At 47.8% G+C, this 12,190-nt stretch overlaps 1 protein-coding gene across 4 annotated transcripts in view; it reads right to left on the minus strand.

Moving 5' to 3' along the window:
- LOC116945890 (zinc finger protein ZFPM2-like) overlaps positions 1-12,190 on the minus strand; it is a 204,134-nt gene that overhangs the window by 74,166 nt on the left and 117,778 nt on the right. For all 4 annotated transcript variants that reach the window (XM_032960545.2, XM_032960542.2, XM_032960543.2 and 1 more), the window contains one exon: positions 612-714. In XM_032960545.2, the coding sequence (XP_032816436.2) occupies positions 612-714 (103 nt within the window). The remainder of the gene's footprint in view (positions 1-611; positions 715-12,190) is intronic.

The following is a 12,190-nucleotide window of genomic DNA, read 5'->3' on the forward strand; positions in this document are numbered from 1 at the left end:
ACACACTACGGCCCTGGTATTAATTTGAGGCTGAGTAAGCCAAGTGGAGGTCCAAATCCTGTTTGGATATGTCCTCCTCATTTTAGCCGTGGCCAGTAATAAAACTCGGGTCACCGAATTTAGAGTACATTGGGATAAAAAATACAAAGATCCCCCATATGGCCTTAGCATACTTTTGGGGCAAGTGCTGTTGGCGAGCACCTATGAAGGCTGACACGGCACACAAAGGGGGTGGTTGGCCAGCATCATACCGGGCTGTATTTTTCTCCTCAATGTTGATGTGTGTACACATTGCACCAGGTATGAATTTAAGGCTTAGTCAACCCAGGCGATGCCCATGACAAGTTCAGGTATTCATCATTGATGTTGGCCATGAGCAGGCAATCGAACTCGGGCCGCCGGGATTCGTAGCACGGCGCGCTAACCGCCACACTCCCACTCCCCATTGCCAATGCTCCACACGCAGGAACAGACAATGGCTGCTATCATATAGCCATTTACTTAGCAGCAGTTGAGAGGCAATAAGCGGCTGCAACATGGAAAACGAGTTATAAAGCTGCTGTGTGCAGGGCCGTGCCTCCCGAGGAGCAGGGAACGCGTGCTCCGCTCACCGTTGCTGTAGATGACGCAGTTGCTGCCATCCTCTGTGCCGTAGCAGGGCAGGTGTGCCAGCCAGCAGCCCGTTTCCGTCATCTGCCCCAGCAATGCGGAGCCCTGGGGACACGCAGGGAGACAGCAGAACACAGGACGCAGGTACAAAGGGGGACATTGTTGACGCAATTACACCGAGCCAAATTCCTCGGTGCACGAGCAATTTTAAGGGCAATTTAAATCTACCGTCACATCCAGCAACTAGTTTTTTTTTTCTTTCGAATGCGTAATTAATGTTATTGATTTTAATTATTGACAACTCTTTGTTCATCCGATGTTGGATGACTGCTTCACCATGCCATACCGGTCATAAATAGTGCAAAATACGTCATGGGATATTTATTATTTACTAAATGTGTACACAGAAAAGAGACACCTTAATCATTGAATAATGCTGCAATCATTCAATCTTTCCCGTGCAAAAAAAGGGCAAAACTGATTTGAAGAATCACAGACCTATTATGCTCCTATAATACAGCAAAATATAGTATTAAGATGATTCATGAATATCTCAAAGAACCAAAGGGTTCTATACAGTTGACCATATACTGTACATACTATTCTTCATTCTTTCGGTAAAGTCATGTAGAAGGGAAACAATCAAAAAAAATATATAAAGTAATTAAATTCTCACAACGTTTTATATTTTTATTATTTTATTGTTTCCCTTCTACGTGACTTTACCGAAAGAACCAAGAATATGAATCCCTGCAGTCACGAAAGCTTTAAATCAAAACATATACATACTATTAACCCGATTCGAGAAAAGACAAATTAATACCAAATTCAGCTATTCCTGAGTATTATAGTCTATGAAAAAAGCTAATAATTCAGAGAAAACTAATACAATCTGCCAAGCTCTTACAAACTGATGCCTTTTAAAAAGTAATAAAATTATTAAACCCATTTATACAGATAAAATAGTGATAACTTTACAAATTACAAATCAAATGATGAGTATGGCAAGGAGATATGCCCCCACTAAGGCTAATCACAGCATCATTAGGAGACGTGATACAGGACACGGTTACTCATAATCATTTTAGGAGACCAATAAACATGAAAGTGACATCTCTCACCAAATGTTTTACCATCACTTTCGTATATGTATGTATTTATTTCATACACACGTTATGATCACGTGCAGTGTCCAATGATATCGTTGTATGTGATGCTATATAAAACCTAATCATATAAAAGCTTTGTGCAACACAGTCACAGTGTGGCATTTAATAAAATGGTAAAGTGTGGCCCTGCACAGCAGTGCCGGTGGCATTGGTGCCAGATGGATTTTCAATTTCCCGAGGCATGCAGCCAATCATTGTTATAAAAGAGGTGTAGGTTCCTGCGTTTAGCCCCATCACAGTTTGCAGACCATGATTCCTCCAAGGTCTATAAAATAAGTACCACTCTGTGAGAAGTCAATACTCATTGTTTTATGTTAATGCTGTCTCCCAACCATATAAATGTGAAATTTTCACTTCTAGAGAAGCCAAAGTCACAGGAAGAGCCCTTGAATTATGAAGACCAAATCATGATAAAAAAAACTCAACGTACTGGCTGCCAGGTATTGTATTAATAACCTTGGTGAGAAATCGAACCCAGAAGGTCTAAGTTAATTGTGCAAGCAATAACCTTACAATGCTTGCACTTGTCTGACAGAAAATAATAGCCTCTAAATTATTTTTGCACTGCAAACATAACAATGGGATACATACACATAATCGTTTCAATATATGCACCGTGGTGATCATTTTACGGTAAGTGATTGTTGTGAAATTCCAAATAGGTTCCCATTTTGAAAGCATGTTTTGCAATAAAGGATGTACATATAGGAGGTATGAATGTGCTGAGTTTATTTTTTTCCAATAACAACGGGGAAGGATATTGCCTGGGTCCTAATTTCAAATCTGTTAAGTCTCTTTCGTAGAGAAGCCTACAGACATTACAGGAAGTCCCATGACCTCCCGCGAGGCATGGAAATCTTCCATTTTAAAGGATCCATGAAATGATTTAAATTTAATGTAAAGGCAGGCGAATAAAATACAACAATAATCATAAAAATATATATATATAAAGTCCCCATCCGATTTGAAATCAGAAAGATAGGTGTTTGTATCTGGGGTGCTCTGCTGGAAATAGAAGGCTTAACAGGTGTGTCATTTCGCTATGTGCGCACACAAAGAACTCAAGCGGAGAGCATCCCCACGGCGCACTGGGTTTTTAGGGAGCGCGGGGGATAGAGTGCGCAGCGACGAACACACGCACACACGCACACACACGCACACACACACGCACGCACACACACGCACACACACGCACACACGCACACACACGCACGCACACACACGCACACACACGCACACACGCACGCACACACACGCACGCACACACACGCACACACAACAACAACAACCGCCATTCGCCACTAAGTGGCGGTGGCGTCACCACGACGCTTGTGCCAGGCTATGTGCACCCTGAGGCCACGTGAAGTGTCGAACGCCCGCTGGCAGGAGGTCACGGGGCAGACCCAGGTTCCACGGGTTGACGGACTGAGATGACTGGCTGATGCACCACCTGTGCCCCCTACTGTGGCAACCTGCTGTGCTTTAGCCACCCGGCGCTCCGCTCGTTGTTGTGAGCGTCGCTCCTCCGCCCTCCGTTGTTGTTGGAGGGCGACTGCCTCCAACTGCCCAGTAGCGTCCTACACGAGCCTCCTCCACAGAGGCTGATCTTGACACCGCTGGTACCAGTTATCGGCAAGTCCACTCAGCTCCACGTCCTCCTGTACCACATCACTTCATCTCTTCTCTAGCCCGTGCCGCGCCCGTTTAGCCCCCTCGATCCGGCCGAACAAAAGCTGTTTTGGCATGCGGTGGCTGGGCATGCGGGCTACATGACCCAGCTAATGCAGCCTTGCCTGCCGGAGGAGCTCACCGATGGGACCTTGCCCAGATCTTTCAAGGATTTTTGAGCTCCTCACACAATCCAGCCTGGTTAAACCCAGGATGGATCGTAGGCAGGCCAGCCTAAATGTTTCCAACCGGCAAAGATGCTCCATTAAGGGGGTCCACGTTTCGCAAGCGTAGAGAAGGGAGGGAATGACCGTGGCCGAGAAGACCTGAAGCTTAGTGCGGAGCGACAGACCAGGTAGCTTCCACACAGCGTTACGCAACCGATGAAAAGATATTGCCGCTCGACTGATTCGGAGTGAGACCTCTGCTGTTAAACTGGAGCCGGTCATAAGCACACTGCCCAGGTATGGGAAACTCTCCACTCTCTCCATAACTTCCCCATCACCACTTGGGAGTTGTGTGGGTGGAGTGTCCGATGGTACAAAATACCCAGGCAGGTGCTTAGTTTTGGTGGGGCTGATGGTAAGGCCCCATCTCTTAGTGGCACGCTCCAGTCTCAGCAGCAGCATCTCCAACTCCTCCTCTGAATGAGCAGCTATTACCAAATCATCAGCATACATAGCGTGGTTGAGCAATAGGGAGCCATCCCTTGACCGCACCTGGGCATTGATCAGCCTCCCATTATATCTGTACCAAATGGAGATTCCCCCGGTACAGCTATTGAAGGCTTCTTGAACTACGTGGTCAAAATAGATGTTAAATAATGTGGGAGCCAGAGGACATCCCTGTCGCACCCAAAGGTGTACAGGGAATGGCTCTAACTCCCGGCCACGTAGTTTTACCCGGGCCCGCTCACCATCATGAAGGTCCTTAATGATCGTGAGCAGAGGGTCAGGGACTCCAAAAGCACGAAGAACAACCCAGAGCCCAGGCCTACTGATGGTATCATAGGCCTTGACCAGGTCAATAAAGCAGAGATGTAGATCTTGTTGGAATTCCCTACACCTCTGCTGTAGCAGACGGACAGAAAATATGGCATCTGTGCAGGACCGCCCTTTCCTGAAACCGCATTGGGGCACCGCAAGCCTCTCCTCAGCGTGCCTGGCGAGGCGATGTTGAATAATCCTTGCCAGGACCTTTCCCTGCATACTGAGGAATGAGATGCCCCTGTAGTTGTTACAGTCTGTGCGGTCCCTCTTCATAAAGAGGGGGACCACCAGGGCATCCTTCCAATCCTGCAGAACCCGTCCAGTGGTCCAGACTGTTGTTATGATATCATATAGGGCAGTCTGTGCACAAACACCACCCTCCCTCAGCATTTCGCTTGGGAGATCATCTCTGCCCGCTGCCTTTCCTGGTGTCAGACTTCGGATCGCCTTCAGTACTTCCTCAAAAGATGGTACTTCAGTCAGCCACTCACAGGGGGTGACTTCTTCCAATATTTGAGGCGCCGCAGCCTCAGCAGGGTCATCCTCACTTTGTGCCATTATGTTTTCCTGGCTGAGGGATTTTCCCTCCCCCAGGACCTCACAGAAATGCTCAGCAAATCTGCAAACCTGTTCCTGGGGGTCGGAGATTGGATCACCGTTTTTTCCCCTAATGATGGTAATAGGTGTGGCGCTGCAGGTTACTTTTTTGATGGAGTTAAATGGAGATTTGTGATCGCGGGCCACTGAGGCAGACTCCATCTCCTCAGCAACCCGCGACCACCACCCATCCTTGCAGCGCCTCACGGCTCTCCGAACCTCTGAGCGAAGGCTGCGGTAAGCCTCCTCATTCTCTGACGTGGGATTCTGTAGCCGATGACAGTGGGCCTGTTGCTTTTTCTCAACCATCCTGAACATCTCCTCTGTCAGCCAGGGTCTCTTGGGAGATCTGGACCACATACCCAAAGCAGCCATTGCAGCTGCATGAGTCACAGTCCTAAACCTCGCCCATTTACCCTCGACATCAGGAGGAGTGGGGGACGATGCCAATCCCAGCCGCAAGCGATGATGAAATTCTCGCTTGCAACTTTCATCAGATAACTGAGACCAGGCCACTTTAGTTTGGAATGGGGTCCTGGGTGTACACCCACCACCAGAGTGGAAGAATGGCAGGTGCATCTTACAGATGACTAGTCGATGGTCAGAGGGCAGATCAGCTCCACGGTAGGTCCTGGTGTCAAGGACATGGGCTCGCATCCGCTGGTCCGTCACTATGTAGTCCAGCAGATGTTATTGCTTGGACTCGGCATGCATCCATGATGTTGTGTGGATGCGCCGATGCCGGAACAGTGTGTTGGTAATTACAAGCCCATGGGCTGCACAAAAATCTAGCAGCCTCCTACCGTTGTTATTGAGCTGATCTGGCCCATGCCCTCCAATAACTCCAGACCAGGTGCCAGCATCATGACCAACTCGGGCATTGAAGTCACCCAACATGATGACTCTTTCCCGAAGTGCCACTTTAGCCAGCACCTGTGACAGGAGGTCATAGAAGGCATCTGACTCATCGGCTTTGCCTGCATCCCTCCACGGATGTTCGTCTTCGGTGGGGGCATAAGTAACCACGACCACCACTCCTCGCCTCCGGTTGATGGGAAGACGAGCCCAAAGTAGCCTGGGGCTTACAGCTTTCCACACCTCACCGTCACGCTCCCACGCCCCCTTCATTCTTTTGTTCAAAAGAAGAGCCGCACCCTGTTGTTTGGCAGTCTGCTGCCCCAAGTAGAGGACTGTCCACGCCTCATGGTGGCAGGAGCCAACACCGGTCCACCGGACCTCCTGAATGCCACAGAGATCCAGGCGGTACCGTTCCAGCTCCCGACAGAGGAGTGGCAGCCTCTCCTCCGTAGTGAGCGTTCGAACATTCCACGTGGCCATCTGTAGTGGCTTTTCGTTGTTTCTGGAGGAGCCCCGAGGGTAGAGATTCAATCTCCAGGCTCCGCGAATTGGGGTTTGGCCAGTAGACGTCATAGACGCCTGTCCCCCCGGGGCCTCCGGCACAAGCGTATTAGTTACATATTTCAGTTTAACTCGTGGTTTAGTGGTAATTAATTGAAGGTGGAGAGGTTACCAGCCCCTCGCACCCGTCCAGAGCCCCCGTTTAGCCACTGTGGTGGACACAGACGCCATGAGGGGAGGAGCCAATCGGAATTGGCCCTCCCCCCACAGCACTGTCCACGACAGAGTTGCCCGTCCGGCACCGCGAGGAGGTAGGGGGTTGTTTTGCCGCACACACACGCACACACATGCACGCACACACACACGCACGCACACACACACATGCACACACACACGCGCACACACACACGCGCACACACACGCACGCACACACACACGCACACACACACACACGCACCCACACACACACACACGCATGTACGCAGACCGCGGCTCCCGTTTAGGGAGACGTTCACCGCTTTGGGTTTCTTTCAGTGAGTCAGTGTGATTAACAGCAGACATCAGAGGCAAAAGCATACGACATTGTTATGCTGTAGCGGTGGTGGAAAAAAAATCTAAACATGAAATTACCCAAACATTTATATAACCAAATTGAAATGTATAAAAAATAAATACTGCATCTTGCACTACTACGAGCAAAATGCTGCGTGGATATGCACAGGCTTGAGCACATACACGGTTTTGTGTGTGGATCTATGTATGCATGCATGAGTGTATGAATGTATGTATGTACGTGTGAATGTATGTATGTGAGTGTATGCATGTATGTGTGAGTGTATGTATGTATGAATGAGTGTATGTATGTATGCCTAAGTGTATGTATGTATGCATGCTTAACCTGAACAAGCGCTGTGGTGGATGTCACCACCACTTTAGTGGCTGCTGTTATTGTTGATGTGTGTTTATTATGTTATACACTATGTTGAAGAAATGTATCATCATTTAATATGAGGAACTTATGTCCAATATGCAGGGCTGGACTGTATACAAATTGCGGTTGATAAATGAGTCACGACTCAAATGGCTGTGAGGTCAGTTTGGAGCTGACCCAACGCATCATCCTTTCGGGGTATATAAAATAAGTATTGCCTTGTCAAAAGGTGTTGCCCCTGTGGAGTCCGGCTCTAATAGAGGAATGTGGAATGTTCCCCACTGGCTCTGAACCACCAGTGCAGATGAGCACAGCCATCTTTCTCACACTCTCAGTTTTGACTTAATATAATGAAATACGCTGGTAAATAAATACGCATCCAACAGATACAGAACACGTCGTCCGTATCGCATTGCATCCAGTGGAATGGCTCGAATGGCGATAGTTTGCTGATGAGACATCGGGAAGTTGGAACATACCTATGGTTGTACGCTACGATCTGAACCATGGGTCGGTGACGTTCAGCTCAGGAGCCGCATGTGGCTCTTCAGGGACTGTGGTGCAGCTCTTTAAAGTATAACAAGAAAAAACACGTGGCTATTGTTATTGTAGTTGCCGACCTCTGGAACACGCAGAGAGTCAAAGTTCACCGTGGAGAGTCCAAGTTCACCACGGAGAGTTCAAGTTCACCGTGGAGAGTCCAAGTTCACCGTGGAGAGTCAAAGTTCACCGCGGAGAGTCCAAGTTCACCACGGAGAGTCCAAGTTCACCACGGAGAGTCAAAGTTCACCACGGAGAGTCAAAGTTCACCACGGAGAGTCAAAGTTCACCACGAAGAGTCCAAGTTCACCACGGAGAGTCAAAGTTCACCACGGAGAGTCAAAGTTCACCACGGAGACTCCAAGTTCACCACGGAGAGTCAAAGTTCACCACGGAGAGTCAAAGTTCACCACGGAGAGTCAAAGTTCACCGTGGAGAGTCAAAGTTCACCACGGAGAGTCAAAGTTCACCACGGAGAGTCCAAGTTCACCACGGAGACTCCAAGTTCACCATGGAGAGTCAAAGTTCACCACGGAGAGTCAAAGTTCACCGTGGAGAGTCCAAGTTCACCACGCAGAGTCCAAGTTCACCACGGAGAGTCCAAGTTCATCGTGGAGAGTCTAAGTTCACCGTGGAGAGTCCAAGTTCACCGTGGAGAGTCCAAGTTCACCACGGAGAGTCCAAGTTCACCGCGGAGAGTCAAAGTTCACCACGGAGAGTCAAAGTTCACCATGGGCGGGGCCTCGGCAATGTGCGGTTCATTGAGGATTGTTTAGTGACGTCGTTTTGTTATTAAGGACCACCATCTCGTATTCACACGCATTGGCCCTCTCGAGTGTACGACCGAATTCTAAAAACAATGGCCCTTCTCGTTGTTTTGGTTGCCAGCCCCTGATGTAAACAAATGCTACTGGCAAAATGAGTCTGGAGGTGCAATTGGCTTACAAGTTAAATGCTCTTCATTTTCAGCAATTGATAACTAACTCCCTTACCTATCAATTTCTAATAGTCTATGCATATATACTTAATTTAATTAATATGCACTAAACATGGTCATTAAAGTGCCATTTATTTATTGGCAACCCAAACGCCCTTGCGTACACTGTGCATTACCCTGTTGTTAATTTCATTTTTTTTATTAAACATTATAAATATGCTTTCAGTGACACTTATGGCACACACCAAAAGGTGATTAGCAAGGCAAAGGGCAGGACTCTAAATCTGTGTCTGAGACTGTCACATGGTACACCACAATCACTGTACATAGCGCGCCAATAGTCTCTGAAAAATTGAACTCCCGTATACAGTACACTGTCAAAAACAAGTTAATGTGTTTACAACTGGCATAGTTGGCTGTGTACGGTGCGAAAGAAGTTCAACATACACGCATACCTAATGATAAAAAAATATCAATGAATTTCTCTGGAAAGGCTCGCTGAGCCTCAACATTCATCTTCAGTCGCGCCCAGCATCGGGGATGTTTGGTCAACAACACCACCAGCAGCGGGTGAAGAAATGAGATTAACTTGAGAAAATTCGCGCAATGCAAAGGATGATTCTCAGGACTGTCACACCTCCTAGCCATCTCACAGTGCCGCAGCTACAGCACCAGAAGCGCCTTGAGCATCACCCATTCATGGACTGGCCAGGTTCAAGACCGCTTCGTTTCCAAAATCTGATGAGATTGCGCGCACTTCGGATTAATCGATTTTACAACCAACAAAAAACGAGCATCGAACAGTGCTGCTCTGAGTCAGTGAAGGAAATTCCACGTTCCCTTGTCAAGGGCCAGTCCCTTCATAAGACGACCTCTTTTGACCTCACTCAAAGTGGTATCTCTTTTATGACCAGAGAGATGAGCTGAGCTGATCTGTAATTCATGCCTTGCTGATTATAAGTAAAGTGTTCTGCTCGCCACATCTGGCTGGATTTACACTCTCTGATCAAACATTCACAAAGCCACACCAGATTTCATTCATTATCATCCCAAGACCGTACATGGTAATTGTTGAAATAGATACAGTTGATGTTTCTGGCACACTGTTCATGTAAATCTGACAGTGGAATAATCCCCCCCGCCCCCCCATCAATATTTGAACTTGCAAAACCTTCCAATTGTGAGGTGGGATGTTCACGTTGTGGATATCAGGTTTCTTCATTGATTAATTTTCACTGATAGGACATCAGTGTGAGGGCCGTCACAAATATGAAACCATTGGGGTTTGAGAGCACGATGGTGTTTTCACCATTTGTGCATTGTCGGGGGCTGAGCGCCAGGGGCCATACTAAAGGCCATCAGGGGCCACACGTCAGGGGCCATACTAAAGGCCACCAGGGGCCACACGTCAGGGCCATAGTAAAGGCCACCAGGGGGCACGTCAAGGCCATACTAAAGGCCACCAGGGGCCACATGTCAAGGCCATACTAAAGGCTAACAGGGGCTGCACGTCAGGGCCATACTAAAGGCCACCAGGGGCCGCACGTCAGGGCCATACTAAAGGCCATCAGGGGCCACACGTCAGGGGCCATACTAAAGGCCACCAGGGGCCACACGTCAGGGCCATAGTAAAGGCCACCAGGGGGCACGTCAAGACCATACTAAAGGCTACCAGGGGCCACACGTCAGGGTCATATTAAAGGCCATCAGGGGCCACACGTCAGGGCCATACTAAAGACCACCAGGGCCGCAAGTCAGGGCCATACTAAAGGCCACCAGGGCCGCAAGTCAGGACCATACTAAAGGCCACCAGGGGCCGCAAGTCAGTGCCATACTGAAGGCCACCAGGGCCGCAAGTCAGGGCCAGACTAAAGGCCACCAGGGGCCGCAAGTCAGCGCCATACTAAAGGCCACCAGGGCCGCACGTCAGGGTCATACTGAAGGCCACCAGGGGCCGCCAGTGGTCCTGCAATGAAGAGCACTTTTGTGTATATAAAAAAGGGAACACTGTCACCAATGCTCCAGTCACATACTTCAGCTACCGGAATTGAAACTAATCACTAGGGTGAAAAAACAACAACAAACCCACCCCCCCTAAGTGACCCCCCTTTTAGCATGAATTTTGCCCCCCCCCCCCGTGAAGTTAAAACTAAATTTTAAAACATGCCATCGGAGCAGTGAAGAATTAATTTGAAAAGCCAAGCAGATTGGTAAGTAGTTTTGAGCACTCCCAGTGGACCGTAGGTCCCATTGACAGATGGCCGAAAAACTGCAGCCGCACAGCTGGAAAGAAGGCTGGCACCAATGTTTGTTTGCTTCCCTACCCTCCCACCTACGCCTCTTTGTTTCAGCTTAATGCAGTGCGAGGTGCCATTGACGTTTCTCGCAAGCGATACATTAATCCAGCATTGTGTGGCCGGAATGAGCCTGCAATGGACTGGCAGCTGCGTTCCAGCGATATTTCTTTCGCAATGTCTTTTTTTCCCCCAGCAAAACCGTTCGCATGCCAAAGGCTCCCCTTTTTAATCTGATGCCTGCACAACTCACCAATTAACTCGCCACTGCCGGTAAAAAAAAAAACAGATTCCTTTGAGGCTCAGACCAACAATCCATCACCGGGGTTTGAAAGTGCACTGCTTTGCTTCCCAGTTAATGCCTATTTCCTAGGTTTGACGGCCATCATATTTAAATGGCAAGAAAATATATTGCCCAGCGGTTGTGGAGAAAGCTGTAAATTCACCGAATAGGAACACACGCGTACGTGCACCACTCGAAGGTATTTGAATTAGTCAGGGCGCTTGCAAAACAGGCCGCGAACGGCGATGAAAATTTGCCACCCGAATTATGATTTTATAATTTTAGTCTCATGGTAAATGTTGAGAGTTCCCATCATGATGCACAATGGGTAATAACAAAAACAATATTATTTGGTGTACACGAATAAAACAAAGCTTACAAAACATTTCTAAGATTAAATGTCTTCATTGTAAAAAAATACGGTTAAGGTGGCAGGCACCTCCATTCACAGGAATGAGCCAGTGAAAGACATTCCACATTCTCATGCCTGGGACCTGTCCATACACGCAATGATACAAACGCAAATCGAGAGCTTTTGTCAATAAACGGTCTGAAAATATAGACAAATATGTTGCAAGACTTGCAGATGTGTTTTCTGCTGCCGTTATTTTCATGTTCTGAAATGAAAAAAAAGGTCTGGGAATGCTGTGGTTCTATGACTAAACTTGAAATCATGAGGTTGTGAGTTAAAACAATGGCTTAGAGGTTCCAAATCAAGATGAGAGCATCCCTTTTCTTTTTTTGCATGTAAAAAAGAATACAACTTTGACTTTTCAATGTTATTTTGTTCGTAACAAAACAGTGTTTTTCTTTG

Source organism: Petromyzon marinus, chromosome 25, assembly GCF_048934315.1.
Source record: "Petromyzon marinus isolate PM22_M1 ecotype Great Lakes invasive population chromosome 25, UKy_Petmar_22M1.pri1.0, whole genome shotgun sequence".
NCBI lineage: Eukaryota > Metazoa > Chordata > Hyperoartia > Petromyzontiformes > Petromyzontidae > Petromyzon > Petromyzon marinus.